We start from the raw sequence: 26,167 nt of genomic DNA, 5'->3' as shown, positions 1-26,167 counted from the left end.
ACTGATATTGCTACATTCTCTCAATCCTAATGTATATGAAGGTGGACTTGTCCTTTAATAGTGAAGAGATGAACTCATGGGCAATGTGATCAAATGCTGTTATTTATTTATCATTCTATCATAGAATTTGTTAGCTCTTTTTGAAGTTTCCAACATTCTTTGTTTTGTACATTAATTTCATGTCCAATGATCAACAAAATTAGAACTTTTTCGTGCATTTCGTGATATGAATATTCAAAGTTTTTGGACATTAGCTATTCATAAACCCTACATGTGTATTTTAACTGGGGGGGGGGGGGTCAAATTGACCCCCCCTCGACATTTTGCACCACGATTCCGCAACGCGGAAAGATTTTGCCGCGTCGTTTCATGACTTTTTTCATTGAAGTCTCCTGCATATTTTGAGACCAAATTTGCGACGTCCGTGTCCACCGTTCTGAAGTTACGTAATGTTTTGCATATGCATGTCAACCCGAAAACAGCTCAAATTGATGATATCGTCTGCAAATCCAGTGCAAATTGTGTTTTTTGGTTAAATTGATATAAATTAGATTATTTAAACTTTTAACCATTGAAATTAATCAATTCTAGTGTAGATAAGCTTCAAAAAGTGCCTGCAACAAATTTTGGCAAAAAAACAATAGAAAGCAAAAGGTCAAAAAAACAATAAAATACATAAGAAATTAACAAAACAATAAAAAACAAAAGAAATTGATTTTGATTGTGCTATTTTTTTACAAGAATATTGTTTGATGTGTCTTGATGAACTCTGACACAAAAATTTAGCAATCCTTCAGTCTTTTTAATGGAATTATAGGTGAAAATATGATTTCATGCATAAATTTGCATAATTCATTTGTTAAAAATAGAAAGCCAATATTTTTCTATTGTATGACCATGTAATCTTGTAGTTGACATCCGGCTCTATCTTTAGGCAAAATTTTGCGGCGATCGCGCGATCGGCGGCCGAGATCTGAAGGGGGGGTCAAATTGACCCCCCCCCCCCCCCCCCACAGTAAAAACTTGGTCTCAAATAGCCCAGTTAAAATAGGGTTAATTATCCATGAATGAAACTGAGTTCAGTTTATGCCACTCTAAAGCCAAAACTCTTTTTTTTTCCTGTATGAAAAGAAGTGATATTTTTTCAGACTCAGCATTTCACTGTGTTTACTTGTTTTGTTGACTTTGACATGAACGTGATGTAATGAAAGCTATGTTTTTGTTTTTGCTCATGCTGCTGGACACAGACCGTTACGAAGAAGACAAAACTTTTGAACCTCGGATGGACTCCGCCCTAGAGTGGGGCACAAAAGTGGAGCGAGTGAAGTACAGTAAGTCTGTCCCAATTCTTGATATCGCCAAAACTTCTGCGCACGCTAAAGAGCCCTGTCACAGATGCACTGTGGGATTCCTCGGTACCATTGTCACTTCTGGTTGTATCGCACGCGTCACAGTTCCCATACAAATCAGTGGTGTTATTTGTGTGCTTTTACGTTGTTACTCCTTTTTTCTTGGCTGTAATTCAGCTTTAAAGGGGTTGAAAGTTTCTAAATTTTACTGATTTGTGGTCACTAGAGTCATGGTTCACTACTGCTAGGCTTCAATGTGCTGGTCACATGATGGAAAGTGAAGAAATCTTGAACAAAAAATACCCCTGGATAAAGGCAGAACATGACCTGAGTGCATGTGCAGTCAAATCTTGGGCAAGTTTGTCCCCTGAGCTAGGTATTGGTGATACGGAGAATTGTTGCAGGGGATATCTCTTTTGTCTACTTTTCTTCTGCTGTCTCTTTTGTCTCCTTTGAAGTTAAAACATAATTTCCATATCGTGAGACATGGACATTCTTTATCTGAATCCACTTAAGTTTATCTTTGGGTGATGGCATATACCTAAACAGATTCTTTTCTTGTCTTATATACTCATGTGCTGAAGCGGAATGTAAATAATCATGTTTGCATGTTTGCGTGTTTCATTTCTTTGTATGTGTGTGTGTGTGTGTGTGTGTGTGTGTGTGGTTTATTTGTTTATATATGCAGTCAACCTCGCTTATGTTGCCCTTGCTCAAGTCAAACATTTGGCTATCAAGCGAGCTGAACAAAAATATGACATGGACTTAATTTGTACACGTGTGTTTCAAAGAATTTTCTCTGGGTTTTTTTTTGGGATTGGATGTAGACAAGGTTGACTGTACATCTGCACAATCAGTAAAGATTAAAGGGGTGGGGGAGAAAATGTTTGCACAGATTGAAAGGACACCTAGAATGCATACCAATATATTTAATGCTAGTAAATATCTCACCCTTGGATTTACTCCAATCTTCACATTACTCGCTGCTTTATTGCGCACAGTCAGTGAGAGCAGGTTGTGTGCAGTTAGCCAGACTACCCCATACCAGACTTGTAAAATTTGTTGGCTTTCATATATAGCATGAACATGTGTAACTACAACAAAATATAGAAGCAAACCACATTAACCTGTTGAGGACGAGTCCCGAGTGTACTCGGGCAAGTGTCTATGGGAAATGCCTGTTGTAGCAGAATCGGTCCGTCCTCAACGGGTTAAACTTATACCCCATTATGTGGAGATGACTACTATGCAGTCAAGTTTTAAACGATTGAGTCAAAATACTGATAAAGTAACATGGCAAGTTGGTGATTTATCTCTGGGTCTACTCCCACTTTGTCTAATAGCCATTCAGTCTCAACCAACATGGTCTAATCCTGCTTTGTCTTCAACCAGTATGTCTTATGACCATTTAGTCCAATTGCCACTTACCCTCATTACCAGTTGGTCTACTTCCAGGTGGGCTACACATGTATGCCCACATCGTCTTAAACCCACAGTTTGTTAGACAAAGTGGGAAAATTTCCAAGGAGACAAAACTGCAATTAGACCATCTGGGGGGCATTTCATGAAGCATTTTGGTCGGACATCTTTTTGACAAACGGTTAGAAGCTACTGAAATCCTTGCATCTGATTGGCTGAGAGCAAATTAGTCCAACAACTTTGTCTGACAAAATGCTTCATGAAATGCCCCCCTGGTCATTAGACAAAAACGATAAGTAGCCAAGCTGGACATTAGACCAAGGGCGCTTTCAGATACACCGAGTTATCATATATTCATATGACGTATGGATACAACATTTGGATATGATAGTGTTCAGACACAGTGTCACCCTGTTATATGATAATCGTATCAGAGCATTCGGACCTAGCGCACAAGCGATATTTCTTGAGTAGACGTGATTCTTTTCCATGCGCAGTACGTAATTTACGCAGGCTTTGCGAATAGTGTTTATACTCTGCCTTAGATTCATCCGGTAGTTAGCTAGTTCGCGCCAGATCATTATTACGTCACAATCAAATCTGTCAGCACCGCGAACCGCGGATACGTGAGCTTGGCGCGCGCTGCGAATAAGCCCCACCTACTAATACGATGTATGGATATGAGAGCATTCAAACACATATATACGTCTTATGGATATAGGATAATGATTTGAAACGATGCTCAAATCATCGTTTTGATACATGACGTATATTGATACAACATTTCAATATTAGAGCATTCAGACATAAAAAACGTCCTATATCCATACGTTGTATATCCGTACGAGAACTCTCTAGTCTGAATGGGGGGCAGGTGAGAAGTAGACCAAACGGTCATCAGACGAAATTCATAGGACAGACCAAGTGAGTTTAGCTGTAGTGTGTTGGACGAACTGGGAAGTAGACCATCTGAAAGTAGACCAAGTGGCAATAGACCGGCAAGCTACTGCTAATAGCTTGATCCCGTACAGGGTCGGTCAACTGTTCTGTGCCTCAACCCCATACTTTCCCCCTCTTTCCCATGAGAGTACTGCCTGCCTAATGCTGTCGTGTTTCAAACCCTCGTCTAGTGCCACATGTATGCAACCCAACATGCACCAGCCGGACGTTGCCTAGCAACATCAAGGAAGCCACGAAAAACGTGAACCCGCTGCACTGGCCCATGACCTTTGGATTTGTGCGGGAGAACTACAAGCAGCGGGGACACATCAACCGACGTTACGTCGTCTATCGAGGTCCCTGCGGGAAGAGCCTGGTAAGTTGCTCCTCGACTGATAAATCTTGTTTGGTGACCTTTACAAGCCGTCAATCCCTCGTTTGAGGCGAGTCCTCAACTGAGGTTACCCAAAGTGCGTATATTTGTCGTTTGGGAGTTGGGAGTCGAAGTACTTGTCCATTGCAAATAAACTTTCTGCTCAGGCGTGACAAACCTGGAGGCCAAGCCAGGGTTTGATGACTCCAGCAGCTGTCGTATTACGTAAGAGCATGATAAGGATATCTGCCTGTGGCAGACCATTCAAAGTGAACTCAATTTTCTCAATCCTTTTTAAAGTTTTCAATTTTATATTCTATTGAGAAATTCTATGGTCATCCATTTTACATTTCGAACGAAAAAAATTGACCCGTAAATAACGAAAATACAGGAATAAGAAGGAGAGCATTGCCTGTTTGCCGGTGCTATTTGGCAGTGAGGTACAACGGGGAGGTGAGACTACTCCCTGGTTACAATCAGCCTGCTGACTGGATCGTTGAGAAAGCAGCTGTCGTATTACGTAAGAGCATGATAAGGATATCTGCCTGTGGCAGACCATTCAAAGTGAACTCAATTTTCTCTATCCTTTCGAAAGTTTTCAATTTTATATTCTATTGAGAAATTCTATGGTCATTCATTTTACATTTCGAACGAAAAAAATTGACCCGTAAATAACGAAAATACAGGAATAAGAAGGAGAGCATTGCCAGTTTGCCGGTGCTGACAATGTGCTATTTGGCAGTGAGTTACAACGGGGAGGTGAGACTACCCCCCTGGTTACAATCAGCCTGCTGACTGGATCGTTGAGAAAGCAGCTGTCGTATTACGTAAGAGCATGATAAGGATATCTGCCTGTGGCAGACCATTCAAAGTGAACTCAATTTTCTCTATCCTTTCTAAAGTTTTCAATTTTATATTCTATTGAGAAATTCTATGGTCATCCATTTAACATTTCGAAGGAAAAAAATCGACCCGTAAATAACGAAAATACAGGAATAAGAAGGAGAGCATTGCCAGTTTGCCGGTGCTGACAATGTGCTATTTGGCAGTGAGTTACAACGGGGAGGTGAGACTACCTCCCTGGTTACAATCAGCCTGCTGACTGGATCATTGAGAAAGAGAGAGAGAGGGAGAGAGAGAGAGAGAGAGAGAGGGAGAGGGAGAGCGAGGGGGAGAGAGGGAGGGAGAGGGGGGAGAGATGGGGGAGGGAGAAGGGGAGAGCAAAATGGAATGACAATAGTTCCGGTCACTACAGTACAGGCATGCTCTGTCTGCATACGCTGAATGTCTACAATCACACACACACACGTACACACACACATGCACCATAGAGCTACATGGCCCATGCCAAAACCAAAACAATCTCCTCCTCTCGCGGTGCCCCCCCCCCCCTGTGGCGCTGTGGCGATGACTGATGCTTAGATTAGGCCAGGGTCAAGAAACAGGTGTTTTATATCTTTGACTTTAAGTCATTGATTGCCAAGATATGCACTGGCATTATTTACTGGGGTGTAGCCTCTTCAAACGAGAGATTTGCGTCATGAGGCCGTTCTCTGAAAGATGGATGAATACTGAAATGTTATTATTATAATAATGATAGGCTTACTAATAATTATAATCATTATTGTGATTATATTATTATGATTTTTTAAATCATTATTATTACTGTAAGACAAGGAATGTTCGCATGCATTTTACTTTCGCGAGAGGCAAGATTCGCGAAATTAAAATACATGCAAATGTTCTTGTCTACACTACGTAATACTATGCATTTGCATTGAATGTTTAATAGAGGAAACTCGTAAAAAGTTCATACCGCAAAAATATCATGTTTTACAGTATTATTATTATTATATTTATTATTATTATTATCATTGTTATTATTTTTTTCTGTGTATATATACAAAGAAACCATGATTCTTACTATTATTTAGAAGATCATTGTTACAAAGTGCGTGACCATTTGTCAGATCATTTTTCTCTCTCATCTGTTCTGTTTTTCAGTGCTCCTACGAAGATATCTTGCAATACTGTGAGTATAACGCATACTGTAAAAGGAGGAATGTTCGCATGCATTTCTATTTTGCTAGAGGCAAAATTCGCAAAATTAAACTGCACGTAAAAGTTCTTGCATGCCGTCAATCCCTCGTTTGAGGCGACACCCCACTTCCACGAAGCTGATGGGGTGCTATACCTCGCTAAAAATTTTTCGTTTGGGAGTTGGGAGTCGGAAGTATTTGACCATTGCAAATTAACTTTCTGCTCAGGCGTGACAAACCTGGAGGCCAAGCCAGGGTTTAATGACTCCAGCAGCTGTCGTATTACGTAAGAGCATGATAAGGATATCTGCCTGTGGCAGACCATTCAAAGTGAACTCAATTTTCTCTATCCTTTCTAAAGTTTTCAATTTTATATTCTATTGAGAAATTCTATGGTCATCCATTTTACATTTCGAACGAAAAAAATTGACCCGTAAATAACGAAAATACAGGAATAAGAAGGAGAGCATTGCCAGTTTGCCGGTGCTGACAATGTGTAATGCACACGTACACACACGTACACACCCACGCACCATGGAGCTGCATAGCCCATGCCAAAACCAAAACAATCTCCTCCTCTCGCGGTGCCCCCCCCCCGTGGCGCTGTGGCGATGACTGATGCTTAGATTAGGCCAGGGTCAAGAAACAGGTGTTTTATATCTTTGGTTTTTAAGTCATTGATTGCCAAGATATACACTGGCATTATTTACAGGGGTGTAGCCTCTTCAAACGAGAGATTTGCGTCATATCTACACTACGTGCATTGCATGTTTAGAGGCAACTCTCGAAAATTTCATGCCACATAAAAGGCTGTTGGCTCCAATTGGCGAAAGTTTCATGCTGCAAAAATATTGTGTTTTACAGTAGTTGTTTTGTGTCATGTTCTATTGCTCATCAAATTTAAGTTCAAAGAAATTAGTCAAATGACCCCAAATTTCAAACCATGGAAAGAAAACATTGTACAGCTACTTGTAGATATCCCCACTTATAAAGTAATCCAACTTTCTTTTTGCTAACAAGCTCCCTTGAATGTTTAATGTTCTTTCACTGCAACGTAACGAAACCAATCAGGTACTGTCCCTTGACATTGCTCATTACAACTGTGTGTCGTTCTATCATTTTCTCGACGGCCTATATCTGCTTGTGAGGAGAATGTAACTCCAAACTGCCGTATTGCGATAATTATTGCGATTGATCTTTTCACTTTGCAGTGCGCGAGACGAAGACGGACGTCCTGTCGGTGGATCGATTCTCCTTCGACCAGTTCGTGCACATCAGCACCAACATACGTCGCTCGCGGCTCAACTACCGCTTCTACTACATGCAGATGGAAGATTTGTCCAACGGAGTGGAGCCTGTTCCCATTTCGGTAGATAGAAATCGAATAAACCTGTTCGCCCATGCAGGAGTCTGATGTGTTATGTATGAAATACACTGTAAAACCAGAAATTTTCGCGTGCATTTTGATTTCGTGAGAGCCAAGATTCGCAAAATTAAAATTCACATGAAAGTCCTTACTCTGCACTACATTTACTGAATATTGCTGGATATACAGTATTGGGACATCGTCATACCCATGATTGTAACTGGTTAATCCACAAGTTCCCAGCGATGTGTTGAGGGACCCAAAGGTAAAGAATCGTAGATATCTAAGACTTTGCCTTACTTCAACATTTGCTGACAGTTGTGTTTGTCAGAATCAAGTGGAGTGAAGTTTGTTTAATGTTGATTATATTGATAGTAATTATGCTGATGATGATCTTGATTGTTATAGGCATACTTTACCACTTCCAGATGGAACAAAAAGCCAGCATTAGTGCTTTAAAATAGTTCTAAAATGTTAGTTAGAGAAAGAAACAAGCACTGTAAAAATTTACATTAGTAAAATTGGTGTTGAGTATTGTTAAATATACAAAATGTGAACAATAGTTATGATTAGAGTGTGTCCAGACTAAACCATCTACAGTTATTGTTTAGTGGTGAAAATGGTGATATCTCCTTATGTTTTAGGCTTTATCACAACATTTTTATATGGTAGGATGTTTTGTGATACAACTGACCTACACATATGCATCAAATGTGATATCTTGAACATTTTTTCAATCACTGCTCCCAATGGTAACAGTACCTTTAACAGATTAACTGACAATTAATCCAAACAAGTCATTTTCACAAAAATTTGAGAATTAGGTCTTGTCAGCCCAACAATGTTATTCATATACGTCTCCTCACTTACTTCTCAGTGTGTGAACGAGTGTGACACAAGCGTACCACCCCCTCTCAAGTACATGACGGAGAGGCAGGCTGTGCGGGGGTCGAAGATCAACACCGACATCAACTTCTTAGTTGGCTGTGACTGCGTCGACGACTGCGCTGTGAGTTTTACTCTGTCTCCATGACTGGAAGGAAAAACAAAACAAAACGATACATTGGCGTTATCATTCTAATGTTTAATAGGTCTTGATGTTTTCATCATTACCTTTAAAAAGAGATTATTGAGCAGTTTACTATAAAACCAGAAATTTTTGCATTTATTTTAATTCTGCAAATTTCGCGAGAGCCAAGAATTTGAAAATTAGAAATAGAATGCACGCAAAAGTTCTTGTCGACACTAGATGCATTGAAGGCCAGTGGCAATTTGCGAAAATTTCGTGCCAGGAATAAGGCCGTCAGCACCAATTCCTGAAAATTTCATGCCATGAAAATATCTTGCTGTACAGTATCATATTACCAACCATGATTCCAAATGTGGTACATTGTACTCATCGGCCTGAATTCACAAAGTTACAATACTTTAGATTTAGTCCATGGCTTATGAAAAGTTTGTTTGCGTAGATTTGCATTACATGTGCCATATGCCAACATCCAGTAAGAAACATATGTTGATACATGCATGTGAAGAGTACACCTCACCTGCTTTGTGCTTGTTTTACTCTATGGACTGAATTTAAACCATGGATTTGATTAAAACTACTTTTCTCAATTTTGGCCATTTGGAATGATAATAGGATGGAAGGAACACTTATCTATGATGCACCTGCTGTTCTCAGTGGGCAGACCCATTTATTTGAGTGGTTGTGAAACAGCTTGTCTGATCCACTACGTACTGTACTTGACTGTGTAAGATCTTGTTTTGATATGGAGGCATTGGCAAGTGCAGTAGGAGCTATTGGAGGAGAGAAATCCCAGTGTATGATAGGAGCTCCAAGAACAGCATCCTGATGATCATGAACATTCTCTCACAGACACATACACACAATGAAGCAGTCATTCTTCCATTATTTTTCATGCCCATTGCTCATCTTCTACAAGAGCTTGGCACACTTGTAGAGAGACTAAAAATTTGTTGTTAAGCACCTCATATCATCGGTTGAAAATGATAAGGGAGTTAAGTTGCCACTAAACCCACAATGTTCAAGACAACTTAATGCCCTTCTCATTCTCAACAGACGATATTGAGCTGTGCTAGTTTTGTGAATAAACACTTGTGTCTTTGCAGACAAATGATTGCGCCTGCCGGAAGCTAACCATTGAGGCGACCGCGGCCAACCCAGAGGGGACGACGCGACCGGACGCTGGCTACAAGAACCGACTCCTCTACGAGCAGCTGCAGACTGGGTAAGAGACGTCGTAGTATTACGACATGAACAGCTTTTTCAGGGCAATGATGTCATGAAAGCTCAGAAATAAAGCAGTCCATATCTGTTTTATGGACAGAGTAAAGCGAAATGAAACTTTAGGTGGCAGTGACATCACGAAAGCCCAGAAAAAAAGCAGTCCATATACAGTCAAACCTGCCTTAGCGGCCACCTGTCTATAGCGACCACCTGTCTATAGCGGCCACTGAAAAATCCCCCCGAGAGAAAAGCCATGTTAAAGACCCTGTGTATAGCGACCACCTGTCTAACGCGGCCAGCGGCCACAAATTTTGTTTCCCGCGGTAGATTTTAACCTGTCTATAGCGGCCAAAACTCAATAAAGCCTTAGCTGAGCCGATAATTCAGAGTGTTTTTCTGCTTTGTAGCTGTGCGGGCAACGTTCAGTGATCGCCTCGCTGCATTCATCTCTCATTCAGTTATAACAATGCACTAGTGTTAAGCTTTCTTCACGACAATACACATATTACAGTGCAACAATTTCATTTACACTGGCATGGTTAAATGCATGAAACACTCGGTGTGTGCATGCGTACACACATGCATGTACATGTAAGGATACAACGATGATACATGTACATGTAAGCAATGCACACAAAGTTGGATTACCTGTCTATAGCGGCCACCTGTCTATAACGGCCACTTTTTCCATCTCCCTTGGGTGGCCGCTATAGACAGGTTTGACTGTGTACAAAATGAAACTAAATGAAGCTTTAGAACATGGCAATGACATCATGAAAGAGCAGAACAAAAGCAATCCTTATCTGTTTTATATACAGAATATACTTGAATGAAGCTGCTTTCCATGGTCAATAATAGCCAATTCACCTATTCGCACTGCTATAAATGTGTACATTCTGATTGCATTGGACATTGACAAGAGTCAGCTCTTGTGCCTTGGAAGCCAAGTGTTTACAATATAGGGTATATATATATCTACCCAAGAGGGTGGTTTACTACTATGAGGCAGTTTTGGTACTATTGAGCTGAAAGCTGAAGGCTAAGTCTAATTTATTCCCCTAATTTGAACCAATCAGAATGGAGGAGTCATTAGTTGTGATGTATAGCTGCTACTATCCCAAGAGCTTCTTGGTGCAGCATCTCTTCTATACTTCATCTGGTAATCTGTAAATGGGAATAAAGCTGCCTGAAGTCTGATCTTAAGGGGAAATTTTTCCTAACATACACATGGATTCAGCATATGCAGAACCACTCAAGAATAGTTTGAGGAAAATCAGACCGTCCATTTCAAAGAAATGATGTATTGTCAAGTGTTCAGTGCTTTTTCGTTGGCATCACTACACTTTAAAGCCAGCATTCTATTAAAGGTGCATGGTCCCCGTGTTTTAGTTAAATGTGTAAGCGGGCGCACGGCGCAAGTTTCCTGTAGAGACCTATGCTATCGACTCCTCTTTAGCGCTTATGCTGTGGCCCACTTCCCCACGTCCGAAGAAGTCCGATCAACTGTAGTCAGTGGTCGGATCACAGTTCGGCTCATGATTCGGCTGAGAGGGATGACAGCTTTAGCAAACTTCTTTTGTGATGTCATAATAACAAGCACATATGCACGCACCCTGGCATTACTACAGACTGCGTGATGCGCATAGAAGACAACGAAGGCAACGTTACTTTTATAGCAACAGCTATGCACTTTACTCTTGATGACAGCTCAACTTCGGTAATCTTCGTATCAATGCTAACGGTGATCGGCAGTATCATCAACAGCGCCCTCTACACTACCGGGACTATGCCCCTTTAAGATCTCTCTAAGTCAGCTACACAGGTAATGAGCTGTTTGTACCACACCTGTATTTTCACCCAAAGTAATTAGCTGTCTGTATTTCTATCATTTTGACCACCTCAGAATCTACGAGTGCAATGACCGTTGTAAGTGCTCCAAGAATTGCCTGAATCGGGTGGTGCAGAACGGCCTGTCCCTCCGGCTCCAAGTCTTCAAGACTACCAATAGGTGGGTTGGCATAGGGAATGGTGTGGAACCACGTCCTTCACCATGGGCGTGGCCTCGCCATGGTTTCCTGTTTTCAGGGGCATCGACCTGCTCACTCACTTTCAATTTCATTTCAGATCAGAGACGATACCTGTTTTCCATTGATGATTTCTTTGAGGGGGAAATCCAGTCCAAATATAAGTTAGTCTGATAAAAATCTTATGAGTTCAACGGTAAAAATTTGACTAAAATCGGATAAAAAATAAGGAAATTATGACATTTTGAAGTTTTGCTAATTTCTGCAAAACAGTTCTTGTACAGTAGATAAGAATATGCAAATGAGTGAGCCAACCATGTCACAGCCATACAATTTTGCATTGATCCTGTACAAAAAATGATGAAAATTCAATGTTTCTGTCATTGAAATCTGAAACATGATGTTATTCTTGATTGAATAAGAATAGTGAACAGTTAGATATATCAGGATTTGAGCCTCTGGCATAATTGGGTTTGAATGAAAAACTGGAAATTTCACAGTTTTGTGTACAAACTATATGGTAAGTTGTGAGGGTATGACATGCTCACTTTACAATTTGCATATTCATATTGACTGTTCAACAACTGTTTCCTGAAAAATTAGTGAATCTTTGAAATGTCCTAACTTCCTTAATTTTCACCAGATTTTGAAGAAACCTCTACTGTTGAACTCGTAATATTTTACTCTTTCTTATCAGACTAACTTATATTTGGACTGGATTTCCCCTTTAAAACATTTGCCTCAAAGAAGCCCCTGTGTATTGCAGTTACCAATAAAGCAAAAAAACAAAAGCAAAAACAAAAAAGATAGCCAGAGCACCCCCCCCCCCATCTAGTGCTTTTACTTATTTGAAATCACTCAATCCAATGGTAGCGAGGTTTTGAACAAGGATCTTATCATCCTTGCAGTTGGCAAGTTTATAAAGTTGTAGCTAACAGTTGTCTCATAGATGTAAAGCCTTCCTTTCCAAATTCTGTTTTGTGTCCGTCATACGATTTTCCCATGGAATACTCAAGACTTGTTTTTGCTTTAGAGAGGTATCAGCTAAAGTGTGTTTGATACCGTCTGCACTTTGCAGGGGGTGGGGCATCCGTTGCCTTGACGACATCCCCAAGGGGATGTTTGTCTGCACCTACGCCGGGCAGATTTGGGATGAGGAGGAGGCCAACAAGAAGGGCAAGGAGCATGGGGACGAGTACTTTGCAGAGCTGGACTACATCGGTGAGGACCCCTACTAACCCCTTTGATCCTGAGATAGTGTAAAGCCCCCAGGGTTAATACCTGACATGCCCTCTCTTCAGTTACCAGTGGGTTAAGTCGTTGTTCCAAAGGTTCTCATGAGCAACAGGTGGATTAACTCCTAAAGGGAGGGGGCAGTGATGCAGTGGTTTGCATATGCCCCCAATAAAGTGCAATTCCTTTCTTTTTCGCATGTATTTTTGCACTTTCGCATGCATGTTTATTTTGCGAATCTTGGCTCTCTCGAAATTTTTTGAATTAGGATGCCTGCAAAAATGTCTGGTTTTATAGCAGTTGTTTGGACCCAAACACTAAAACAGTTACACCCATGAGTTTAAAATTTTGTTGTCCCTTGTGAATGGCAGACATTTTGCTATTGACAGTGTTTCTGATGCAGGTTGTGTGAGTAGGAATGCAATGATGCCAATGCATAATGCCAACATCTTACTGCAGGCTGTATGTCCATTTGTTTAAGATTGACATAGGATCTTCAGGTGACACGAAACATGGCCAAGATTATGAAAGACGTATGAATGCTGGAAAATGAATGCTGAATGTTGGAGGCTCCATGCTTCGTGGGAGTTCAGTTAGGATTGATTGATTGATTGATTGATTGATTGATTGATTGATTGATTGATTGATTGATTGATTGATTGATTGATTGATTGATTGATTGATTGATTGATTGATTGATTGATTGATTGATTGATTGATTGATTGGTTGGTTGGTTGGTTGGTTGGTTGGTTGGTTGGTTGGTTGGTTGGTTGGTTGGTTGGTTGATCAATTCATTGATTGATGGATGGATGGATGGGTGGATTGATTGATCAGTCAATTGATATGTACTAACAAGATTCTTGTACAGTTAATTTTCCTTTTTTCTTTCACCAGCCACATGTCATAAGAATTCTTCTCTCAAATTTATTGTGTCCTGACCTGTGTTACTTATATATGAATATATGTGACTTTTTTCCACATGTGACTCGGAGAGAAGACCGAGGTTGACAGAGATTTCACACAACTGTACATGAGCTTTTGTGAAAATAACATTTGATTCAACGTTCTCTTATCTGCAGAGGTGGTGGAAAAGTTGAAAGAGGGATATGAAAGCGACGTTGACCCCATCGAAGAGGACTTTTCTGACAAGAACTCCGACGATGATTCCCAAAATGATCAGTAAGTCAAGATTCTTCGAGTTAAAATTTTTCTTAGCCTGATTGTGCTATTGTTATGCTTTTTTTTTGGGGGGGGGAGGGTGTAAGGGAATGATTTAATGTGTTTCAAAGCAGGTGAATGAAAGAACTAAAGAAAGAGTGTCATTGTGGACGACTTGAACCTTTGACCTTTGTTACTCATCTGACAGAACTCAGAGTTCGTCAGACGGGGACTTCCAGACGACCCAATCAGGGATGTCCAGTGATGGGTCAGCCGACTACGTGGGGCCGATTTGGTCGTGTAGTGACTCCAGGAGCTCCTCGAACCAAGGGTGAGTCAGCTTCTCTCTTGCCCCTCACAAATCTTTGGTGATGTTTTGCATTTCCTGTCCTTTGTGCGTTGTGATTACGTCTTGTTCCCACTGTTGTGCAATCCAGTGATTCCGCCACTATTGTGCAATTATTGTAAAAGTGGAAATTTTTGCGGTGTTGAAATTTTCGCGCATTTCGCGCAATCAAAGACTAGCGTGAAAATAAAAGCACATGAATATTTCTGCTTGCCATATGTTTCAGTACTTGATGTCTTGATTCCGCGGAATTAAGAACGCGAAACTCTTCTTGCCCGGCCAAGCATGAAAAAATAAGTCGCGCGAAACTATCCACTTTTACAGTCATAGCTGATCGTGCAAGTTCTGTTTATTTGTTTCAAAATTTGTGCCGCAATTTAAGTCATGGTCTGAATCGTCAAAGAATTATGGTGATCGGATCAGATCTTATCGGATGTTATCATTTTTGTAGGTCATCCGTGGCAATCACATTGATCTTAAAAAAAAAAGTTTTAGACAGTTCCAAAATTGTCTGTGATCAACTTGATTGCCACAACTGACCTCAAGATGTGATGAGATCTGATGTGATCACCACGATTACTTTATGATTCAGTCCACGATTTCAGTAGTGGTGCAGATTGAGTTTGAGTTTAAGTTGATTTTATTTCACAACGGGTCACTCATTTCAGTCAATGGTTATTCTAAATTATAGTGTCCTCTTGTCTGTAAAGATGGGATGTTACTGCAACAGCAATTACCTTATTTTATGGCGATGTTTACTGTAAAACAAGGAATGTTAGCGTGCATTTTAATTCTGCGAATTTCACAAGTGCTATGATTCGCGAAATTAAAAGGCACGCGAAAGTTCTTGTCTACACTATATTCATTGAACGCCAGTGGCAATACGCGAAAATTTCATGCCACAAAAAAGGCTGCCGGCTCCAATTTGCGAAATTTTCATGCCGCGAATATATCGTGCTTTACTGTATGCTGCTTTATTGGGTCTTTTCCTGGGATATTCTTGTTATTGTTTTCTTTTTTTCATTTATTAGTGCTGGTTTAGTTGCAGGGAGATTTCAGATTCCACATTGCATGTTGCATGTCTATACAAACCCTTGTTGATTTGTTCACATTTTTATGCCTCCGCCACGAAGTGGTGCCAGAGGCATTATTTTTTAATTATTAAGATATTGTTGTTATTTTTATGGGCTGTGTGGATTGCATGCTGAGTTGCATTGTTCTCCAATTTGTGCAGATCAGGATTAGTCTAAAATATAGGGTTACATAGAGTTAGGGTAGAGATAATCTCACTAATCCTTTTGAATAAATGGATTTCGTGAAGGACTGTAGCAGCGTTCCACTGAGTGAGTTGTTCTATTCTCATTACAGTGCAGCATCTTGAGGGAATTACTTGAATACTGACGAATTTCCTGGCCACGTATGACTGAGGGCATGCAGGGATTGTTTTAAGTAAACTTTTCTCTAATCCAGTTGGTATGAATTGATAGCGTTTAGACCAAAAGTCAGATGTGTATAAATGGCATACTATATACTTTAGCAAGTCTCATTTTTGTATAAACAGGACTTCCAGACAATTTTTGTGGGTGGTTAAATTCATGATAGTGGAGGAGAGCAATAGATGGAGAAATGAGTGTGTGCACATTGCATTCAGGTTGGGAGCAGAGTTAACATTTTCACACATTGTTAAATTCGTGAAAAGGACATGACAGACAAAATTTGTGAAAACATAGACCCCGCAAAATATTGTGTATACAGTAGATGATTTGAGTCTACTCCCTAGAATATGCAAGTTTGGGTTTAATATGTACATGGCAATTGACACATTGTGTACAATAAGAGACATCCAATAATAAGCGCACTCTAGATATGTGTCAGAGGTATACCTATTTCACACTTGTTCTTAGTCTGGACTTAAAGTTAACCATGGTTTAGATTGAGACAACCTTAGAGTGGTTTGGCAATGGAAATTAGATCAAGGGAGTAATACATCATGACAGCAACAAATGTTACTTTGGGCTTTTTTTCTTCTTATTTGTGACCCGCTACAACAAAAGGATCCGAAAATCAGGGTAGGACAGTTTTCTGCCATTGGCATTATGGCACTATGACATTATTCCCTTGCTCTTCCACTTTAATTTCATATGCAACACGACTCATAAAAGTACTCGGTTGCGGAGATATCAATGATTTCATCGAGTTGTTTAGGAAATCAGCATTTCAAGAAAAACCACCTTCAAAGTTTTCCTTCTGACGCTGTCGTGATCAAGGGGAGGCAAGACAGTTTCCACCTTTTGACAATAGAAGGACGTATGCTTCTAGCAACTTCAGCGATGTTCATTCAAGCCGAGCCCCAGTGATCTACGCACGACCAATCAGTAATCTGGATGTCACGCACTGATCAATAAGATCACTCCCTTGTTGCTAGGGGCAGAGACTAGCTGCGGCACGAAATCCAAATCTTCGGACGTGTTTCTGTTCCGTTGAATGTCGGAAAATCATGGCCCAGAAAAATGCTAGTTTCTTTCCTTTCCTTTGATCATTTAGCTTCGAAATTTTGACAGATGATAGACGATACATTAGACTGCGTAATAATGCCGAAAACAGAAATCTGATCGTTTTCACCGATTTTAATGATCTGTGGAACTTGATTTTTCTCGGCTCAGCCATCAGCGACTTTAGGATCCTTTTGTTGTAGCTGGTCACATTTTTCTTAGCCAATTGCATTGCTCTCTTTCCACTTGGGTAAACTTTCCTTCAATTGAAGTGATGGTGTTGTCTCTATCTTTAAAGGGAATCATCAGCCGGTGGTGGGACGCGTCTCGTCTTGCGCAGACAGTCCGAGAACACTGAGCAGAGCCAGTGGTCAGTGAATAATTGATTTTTACTCGTCCGGTCAATCCCTCATTTGTCCGGTCAATCTCTCCCTCATTCCACGCAAAGTAGCACCTTTTGTTTGAAAAGCCCTCACAAATTTCTTCCTATGATTTCACTTGACCGAGAAAAGTGAATTGCTTGAGGCAAAATTGAGAACAAAAGTATCTATCCGTCTCTTATGGTGTAGCAAGGAGAAATGATACAATGTTGGTAGAAAAATTCTATCATTATAAATCTGTAGACATATTTTAGTTGCTGTCAGTAATGTTTGCGAAATGTCTACAACTTTTGTAAATCCTCATTCTCTCTTTAAGGGACCCTGATTAGTTCACTGCAGGTGTTTTCATTCTACACCTGCCAACAGCCTCTCAGAGTTCCATGTCTGATAGAAATGCTTTTGAATTGGAGACCACTCTCATAAAGCCTTTTGGTTTGCTGTTAGTTTAACAGCACATACTAACCTGTTCACATCATTCACGTGGCATGCTTATGATACTTTTATTTCTTTCATTCAAATCTTTTTCAGTCATTATTTTCATCATCCAATAGTTACAATCCGGAATTATTAATATTTCAATTTGCAGATGTAGGCCCTCTTTTTAGTTAAAATATTTCCTGCAGAAATACCATTTGTAGACTTGAAGTTGTGTTGTAACTACAAGTTCTACATTTCTGTGAGTGTGCGTACGTGAGCGCTAGACTACAGTTTTCTATGCTCAGCCAATTCTAGTTGTTGTTGTTTTTTTTAATTCAATGCCATTTGTCAAGTATCAGAATTCCACCACTGTGTGGTCTAAAGCTGTAACTCGTACGCTCTGATCTAAACAGGTCAGTTTCCTCTGCCAGCAGCGACACCAAGAAGGCTCCCGAACCGCCCCTCAGTGCCGGCAAGAAGCCGCTGGTGACGGCGGCAGGAGGAGACACCCGCGGGAGTGCCGAGAAGTCCGAGGCTGTCATCCTCAAATACGGCTACAACCCCAGCCCCTCCAAGGACTACTTGGATCCAAAGAAGGTTGCAGCTATCCGGCAGCGCAAGCAGGCCCAGCAAGAGGCCAGACTCAAGATGGCGGAGAAAGAAAGTTAGTGGAACTTTTTTGTTGGTGTTTTGTTGTTGTTATTTGTTATTCTTATCGTTGTTGATGTTCATTATGTGTTTTCCCCAAGAGACAAATTTATTTGCCAAACTACGGATGAGTGGAAGTGACATAAGTGGGATTCAAATATAGGTGAATTAGCGTGATACAAATCATAAGATTTGCATCGCTATCAAAATCTTGTGGTATTTGCCCGTATGGACACAAAAATCCCACTAATTATCGTGATCAGCATTGCGACGCAGATACCAAGACATCTTGGGCTTATTTCTGAATTATTATGATAATTCGACCTGCAGTGAGCATGTAAATGCTGGAGCAAATAATCTCAAGATATTATATCCCATCATTCATAGCGCACATCAGTGGGCGCACCACAACAACAGCGCACAAACCACACCACTGTGACGCACAGGAACCATAGGCCAAAGAGAAGCACACGCAGTGAAGCGCAGTGTGTGTTGGGCAGATGTCACACTTGCACAGATTTGTTGGCAAATTCTTGCGATGGGCAAGTAGTCGGATATTTCTGCCCATGTGATCGATTGCAAGAAGTCTCAAGATTTGAATTCTGATTGTTAGTGTTAATTTGACTTTGTGATGCGTTTGTGGTTGATGGTGAAATAAGTTGAACAGTATACAAATGACGCACAGGTCTGAGTGCGTCAGTCGGAATTGTGTGCATAAGGTAACTATGGAATGCTTAACCCACGAGGCGAAGCCGAGTGGGTTTAGGCTAAATTCCATAGTTACCGCATGCACACTATATTCCGACTGACGCACGAAAAGACATGTGCGTCATTTGATTTATAGAATGGGTAATTTTCTTGTCAAAAACCCAGTTTTCTATCGTGTTACCCGATGACAAAATTACTGGATGCATTTCCTTTTGGCTTTCCGTAAAGGGCATGCATACCCGTACTTACGGTTTTTACTGGATGCATGGCCAGCCATGCATAAGTTTTTACTGGATGCATGGCCAAGCCGAGTGCGCGAACGCTTGCTTTAGTGCGCGAACCTTTGTTACAAGTACGCGTACTCTTGCTAAGTGCGCGATAACATGTTTACCACTGTGACTCAGCGTGCGGCCAGTAAAAATGAACACATAGCTCTCGACCAATCAGATCGCAGGATTCTCGCTACCCATTCTATAATAGTATTTGATAGCTAATAGTCTTGCAATGTCCATTACAGTCACTTCAGCTATGACATATGCTAGGTCTACGGTTCATCGTGTGTGAGTCCTGAAAAGGACTGTTGGAATGAAAGAGGACGGACAGACGGAATGAAAGAGGACGTCGAGTCCTTCTCCTTGCCCCACACTCTTCTCTGGCTCACAGTCCTTTTTATTACTACACACACTCTAGAAAGAATACTCTCGCTCACTTTCTCGCTTCTTCCTCTTCTATCATCTCATTTCCTCTCTCATGCCGACAGTCCTTTTCAGGACTCACACATATGAACCCTAAACCGAGCATATGCTATGTACAACACCATGCAAACTTCTTCCTCCAAAGATCACTTCAGCTATGTATCTTCTTCTTTTTTTTTTAATCAGTGATTCTTGCATCAAATTGTTTTTTTTTTGTTATAATAGACCAGTTGCCCTTCATTAACAAATATTATAATTCTTATGACTCTTGTCTAGCATTCAGGAGGTCGTGGGTTTGAGTCCCTCTGAAGTGTGCATCCCCATGATTATATCCAACTGATGAGTATTTTTCTTTGTCTTGATGTTCTCTCCTGGATAGAGGGGAAAGGAGGAGGAGGATACGAGGATGATGACGATGACGACGACGATGACATCCAGATCATTTCAGTGGATCCGCCAAAGAACGCTGCAAATCCAGGGCAAGTGAAAATCGAGAAAACCGCCGCCGACAAAAAGCCTGTTGCTGAGGACATCAAAGAAGAACCATCGGCCTCGCAAGACGACGCCATCAGCAAGAGGACGTCGGAGCTCGCGATCTCGTACAAGGGAACCGCCGTGAAGGAAGAGAGCAAAGATGGAGTGAAGGTGGAAACAAAAGATGAGCCTAATTCTGAAGAGACTGATGACAAGAAACTGGTGAAACCAAGTGAGTATCCCTGCTTAGAATCGATGATGTTATCATCGCTCAGGAGTACAGTAATTTTTTTTTTTCTCAATAGTATTCTTTGGACCAGTGAAATCATTTTGTAATAATCAACAGTTCGTTGTATCAAGGTTCGAAACACTGTAAAGTGCAGAAAAACAAATAATAACAACTTTGGGAACAGGTAAAGTACTGGTACTGTGCTATACAAAGAATTTGTTTTGGTTCAAGTAAAAATGAGAAAGTACATTTAGTTTCTCATCTGGATTTTAGGAGAGAGGGAGTGCAGGAGGTCCTTAGTATTTGATGTCTAACTATCTTTATCTAAAGATGCATGAATTAGCATAAATGATAAAAGAAGGGCAAATAATAACTCTACAGTTTTGTAGATGACGTAGCAGGTAATGTGTGTGCCAATTTTTGTCGCGATTGCAAAGTTGACAGCTGATATCGGGGGGGGGGGGGGGGGGGGGGCTTTGGAGGCAAACGGTGATGTGCATGACCTAAGCTCGACAAAATTGTTGAGGACATGAGTTTTGGATGATTCTCTTATTCCTATGTCTTTGAAACGACATTGTCCGTCCAAGTGTATTCACCGGTTTAGAAGGAAAGTTGAATCTCGAACTTGAACTGACATAAGAGATTCCCATGGGGCAATTTTTTTTTTTGGTTTTTTGTTTTGTTTTTTACGCAGGAGTCATCACAGGACCGCGTGCCAGGAAATCCACCTGCTCCCGAAGGAAGAGACTGCGTTACCATGGCAGCCCTGGTGCAGCATCACAACCGGTGGATGAGGAGGAGGAGAAGAAAGAAGGTAATAATGTTAATCAATTTCACAATTACAGTACTATAAAAGCATGAATTTTCACACAAATCATTTTTTGTGCTCTTCTGGGTAAGATGATACTTGTGTGGTTTTAATTTCACAGACAGCCACAGAAGATGATGTCTTTGGCAGCACATATTGTATTGGAAGGGAACTGGTCCACGTAATGGCAACAAATTCATCCATGCTACAGGACTAGTGAATGTGAAGAAAACTACAGATATCATACCGTCAAAGTGGAGAGTTTTGCAGTGTGGAAATTTTTGCACAATTCTCGCAACCAAAAAGCAGTGCAAAATAGAGAACACACAAATTGTTTGCCATGTTATGTGTTCCACTGATAAATGTTTTTATTCCGTGGAATGAAAATTATGCAAAATTCCTCTTACCCAGGCCAAGCGCAAAAAATTACTTTCGCAAAAAGAAACAACTTTTACAGTAACAATTATACCCGTGCAATAGAACTTACCTTAAAGTGAAAGATATAAGATAATTTTGCACATAACAAGGAAAAGATTCACATGCTTTTATTGTCGTGCCACTTTCTCATCGTGCAAGATGCCCCCAAATTTTCACACCACACAAAATTTCCACTTTTGTAGTAATTGCTTCATAATAAGCATTATGTTGATAAAACAGGTGACATAGATTTCACACAGACAATATCTAGACAAGTGTCTGATAAATGTAACCGACACGGGTCCATTATTTTACTTGCCCACCAGAGAGTTTTACTTCCCGTGGGCAAGCAGGCAGCATCTTGTATTGATGTGATATGATGAAAATAACACTGGAGGAATCTTAATGACATTAAAAATGATACATTTATAAGAACACATTTTGAAATTAATGTCATATTGTCATCTTATTCACAGTGATTATCAAGGAGGTGTGGATTGTGATTTGGTGTTACTGAGAAAGAAAAATGAATAAACATTACGATAATTGTGTCTGTGAATATAATCTGTTTCTGCAAGAGAGGAGAAAAGAAATTTGCCCAAATCTTGATTGGCTTTTCTGGTTCTGATTGATGATAATGATGATGATGATGATAATAATAATAATAATAATAATAATAATAATAATAATAATAATAATAATAATAATAATAACAGTAATAATAATAATGATAATGATAATGATAATGATAATAATAATAATAATACTAATACTAATACTAATACTAATACTAATAATAGTGTATACTTCTATAGCGCAACAGTCTATCAAAAAGATGCTCATGGCGCTTTTAGTCTGAAGGTTAGGAAAAGAAAGAAAGAAAGAAGACAAAGAAAAAAAGGAATTATAATATGACATCTTCACTTTTTTTATTGTGTTTTCCCGAATCAAGTTTTTGCTTTATCCCTTTTTATTAGGCATTTTGCTGTATATTTCCTTCTTTTTTGTTTCCCCCAAGCATTTTACTCATTTCAAGCAACACTTGGCAGTATATCCAACCATTGCGTGGCAGTATCCGCACTTGTCGACTGAAAAAAAAAAAAGAGAAAAAATTGATGCTGTTAATACACTGTTATTTACAGCAAGCATTTTTGGACCTGACTTCTTACTTTGTTGTTACAAAATGCTGTTATATGTGACCCTGCACCACAAAACCAACAAAAAGTTGTCAGACATGGATTTTTAGTTACGAGCAGATCCTGAAAGAGCAGACTCTAAGCTTTTAAATGATGTATAACTCGATTCAAATGGACTCCCCTAACCTACATGTACCTAAATACTGGAAAGATAGCACACACTCTGGAAAAGTGTGAACTGAGAAAGCAGGCTCTGAAGTACAGAGTCTATTCAAGTGTTTATAATCTCTACCAAGCCGTGCTAGCTGTGTGAAGAAAGGGACAAAACACAGGATGTAAACCACTGGAGCAACAACAATGAAGAGACTATCAGATTAAGCTGAAATTGGGCGTAGTCTATTAGCAAAAAACTCAACATTGACTTGATTGATCCATTTCACCTTTTTTGAGTCCTCACATAAAATCAAGGGCCCCGACTTTTTGTTTGTTTTGTGATGCACGGTCACATATATGGTGTTCATTATAAAAGGGATTTACTCTGTATTTGTGTTGTTCAAATTTTCAGCGAAAGTGGATCTGCCGGCGAACACTCGCAGCCTGTTTGGAGAGAAGCACTGCTACGTCATGGACGCAAAGAACATGGGAAACTTGGGAAGATATCTGAATGTGAGTGCTGTGGAAAGTTCTTCCTACTTGTGAGATCTAGAATATTTGTGGTTCTAAAGAACATTCAAATCTTTCCTTTCAAGAAAAGGTAGCAATGTCATATACTAAATAAAGTGCAGTCGCGTTTTCATGGGTCGGAAAAAATTCTTATGAGATATGACAATCTGTCCAGGCTTTAACCCAAATGTTTATTTTTAGCAAAGTCCAAAACAAACAATTTTTTTCTGAAATATATGCCAATCCCCATAAGACTGACTGTCACTTAAGTTTCATTGGTCTTGATTGTGCTGTGCTTTTTGTTTTGAATGACACACACATGATATGTGATAAGGCAGGGCTCGACTCTAATGGTGGCCAGGTGGCCCAGGGCCACCAAAAATGAAAGTCGGGCCACCAAATTTCAAAAAAGGGCAAAATTGGTGGCCCACCTCGGGCCACCAAAATTGTTTGAAAAGTATGTCAATAAATTCATAACTTTTTGCGCCAGAAATTAGCAGTTAAATTTGTTTAAAGGATGGATGAAAAGGACTGAATGAGTGCCTGAGAGTGAGTGTTGCAAGTTTGTTGAAGTTTATTTATGAGTAGATATGTCCAACTTCTAATTCTTACTATCATAAACTTAAATATTTGACTCATAAAAAAAGAAGGACTTTTAATGTTTTTTATTGTTCTTTTTTGGGGGGGACACCAAATTTTTCTCTTGGGCTACTAAAAATTTGAAATTTAGGATTTTGGTGGCCCCATCGGGCCACCAAACAAAAAAGTTAGTGTTGAGCCATGGATAAGGCTTCTTTTCTTTTCCCCCCACAGCATAGCTGCAGGCCAAACCTGTTTGTTCAGAACGTCTTCGTGGATTCTCATGACCTGCGGTTCCCTTGGGTAGCATTTTTCGCTGCTGAGTAAGTCTGATTCTCTGTTTTTATGTTCTCTGTCGCGCTGAAGTTATGGAAATAAACAATTCCAATTATGCATTCATGACCTTATCTTTGTTATTCCTGTGTGCACGTAGAATTTGAATATCACCCAAGTCAATGTCTTTTCCTTGGTCCTGTCAAGATCGACTAACAGGGAGTCCACTGTTTAACCACAAAAAAAAAAAAAAAATACTGGGGAGGGGGCTTTTTGGGCCCCCCCTTGACATTTTTCACGATAAATCTGTAATGTAAAAATCTCGCGCCGCAACGTTTCATGACTTTTTTCTTTGAAGTCTTGCACAACTTTTGAGACTAAATTCGCAACACCCGAGCACGTGGTTCTGAAGTTATGTAATATTTTGTAAGTGCATGTCAGACCCGAAATTGCTTGATCCAGGAATTTTCATGGATTCTTGAAGTATTTTTCATCTTTTGGCATGCAGTATATGGTCAACGAACTTGGGGTTCAAGCTGTGCATATTGGAAGTTTACATACTAGCACTAACGCGCATGCTCTGCTCGGGCAAGGCGCCATTCAATGACGTAAACAAAAGGCTTCTATTTTGGGAAATTGCGTGTGTGTAAGAGTGGAAATGAGATGCTGGCATAACAGAGGTCTGTGCTCTCTGAGTGCTTTTCTAGTTATAGTTGTTTTCATTTTATAAACAGGAGTGCTCTGTTGTAGAGTTGTATTGCTCTTACCATTTTTGTGATTATTTTACATCTTCATCTTCATCAGCTACATCCGAGCTGGAGTGGAGCTGAACTGGGATTACAACTACGAGGTGGGATGTGTTCCCGGGAGAGAGATTAAGTGCTTCTGCGGTGCCACAAACTGCCGGGGCCGGTTACTATGATATCAGCATCCTCCCAAGAGCGACGTTGTCATCATATTTTTCTACATCATTTTGACCCCTTGACGCTATACAGTATTTTTTTTTTTTTTCAATGTGAAGATTTGTTTTGAATCCATGGACTGGAAAAATTGATGTACATATTTCGCAACAAGACCGAACATGAGAATTCATTTCTCTCTGTTGTGTGTGTGTGTGTGTGTGTGTGTGTGTGTGTATATGTGTGTGATTTGCTGACAGCTCAAAGTCAAGTGGCATTCACAGACTTTTCTGAATTTGTCTCATTTCATATCAGTAGGCATTCCCTGTAAGGAAAAGTAAGAGAAGTCTTTAAAAGAACAGATTTTACAGGTCTCCGTCCGTCCAAAAATAATTTCTGAAACTACTCAACGAAAAAAAAAAAAGTTTTGTTATTTTCAAATGTGTTTTCCAAAGACTCCTGCAGTAGGTACCTTCTCCAGTATTTTTGTTTGTTTGGTTGTTTTTTTTCAGGGGGGTGATACTTGGACTTTAATTAAAGAAAGTTATGTTCAGTGCACTAATTCATTGTGATTATAGTAGCATAGTTACATTGAATGTTGGGGTGGGGGGACATAAGGGTCTTACAAAAATGACAGTTGTAAATTATCAACTAAAACCAAGATTTTGATTATCCTGTGTATACACACACGCACACATGCACACACACAAAAAGGAGTAGTGGCAAAATAAAACAGTACCCCCTCTTCTGAAGCCCACTTACACTACACGATATGACTGGTCGCACAACTAGAGATACGAGCCGGGTCATGTGACCAGTCGCAGTCGCATGACTTGAGACCGCACACCATA

General features: G+C 40.1%; 1 protein-coding gene across 1 annotated transcript in view; it reads left to right on the top strand.

Moving 5' to 3' along the window:
• LOC139708099 (histone-lysine N-methyltransferase SETDB1-like) overlaps positions 1-25,339 on the top strand; it is a 54,186-nt gene extending 28,847 nt beyond the window's left edge. Inside the window, exons 13-29 of the mRNA XM_071620078.1 lie at positions 1,248-1,331; positions 3,899-4,083; positions 6,085-6,112; positions 7,331-7,488; positions 8,363-8,494; positions 9,619-9,737; positions 11,640-11,744; positions 12,839-12,981; positions 14,074-14,173; positions 14,361-14,483; positions 17,289-17,360; positions 18,201-18,451; positions 20,287-20,544; positions 21,236-21,355; positions 23,468-23,568; positions 24,379-24,467; positions 25,222-25,339. Of these exons, the coding sequence (XP_071476179.1) occupies positions 1,248-1,331; positions 3,899-4,083; positions 6,085-6,112; positions 7,331-7,488; positions 8,363-8,494; positions 9,619-9,737; positions 11,640-11,744; positions 12,839-12,981; positions 14,074-14,173; positions 14,361-14,483; positions 17,289-17,360; positions 18,201-18,451; positions 20,287-20,544; positions 21,236-21,355; positions 23,468-23,568; positions 24,379-24,467; positions 25,222-25,339 (2,186 nt within the window). The remainder of the gene's footprint in view (positions 1-1,247; positions 1,332-3,898; positions 4,084-6,084; positions 6,113-7,330; positions 7,489-8,362; positions 8,495-9,618; positions 9,738-11,639; positions 11,745-12,838; positions 12,982-14,073; positions 14,174-14,360; positions 14,484-17,288; positions 17,361-18,200; positions 18,452-20,286; positions 20,545-21,235; positions 21,356-23,467; positions 23,569-24,378; positions 24,468-25,221) is intronic.
• The last annotated feature ends 828 nt before the right edge of the window (positions 25,340-26,167 follow it).

This window comes from Diadema antillarum, unplaced genomic scaffold, assembly GCF_040938485.1.
Source record: "Diadema antillarum isolate AM-2024a unplaced genomic scaffold, OU_Dant_1.0 seq00001300_RagTag, whole genome shotgun sequence".
Taxonomy (NCBI): domain Eukaryota; kingdom Metazoa; phylum Echinodermata; class Echinoidea; order Diadematoida; family Diadematidae; genus Diadema; species Diadema antillarum.
This window is presented reverse-complemented; position numbering and strand designations above follow the sequence as displayed.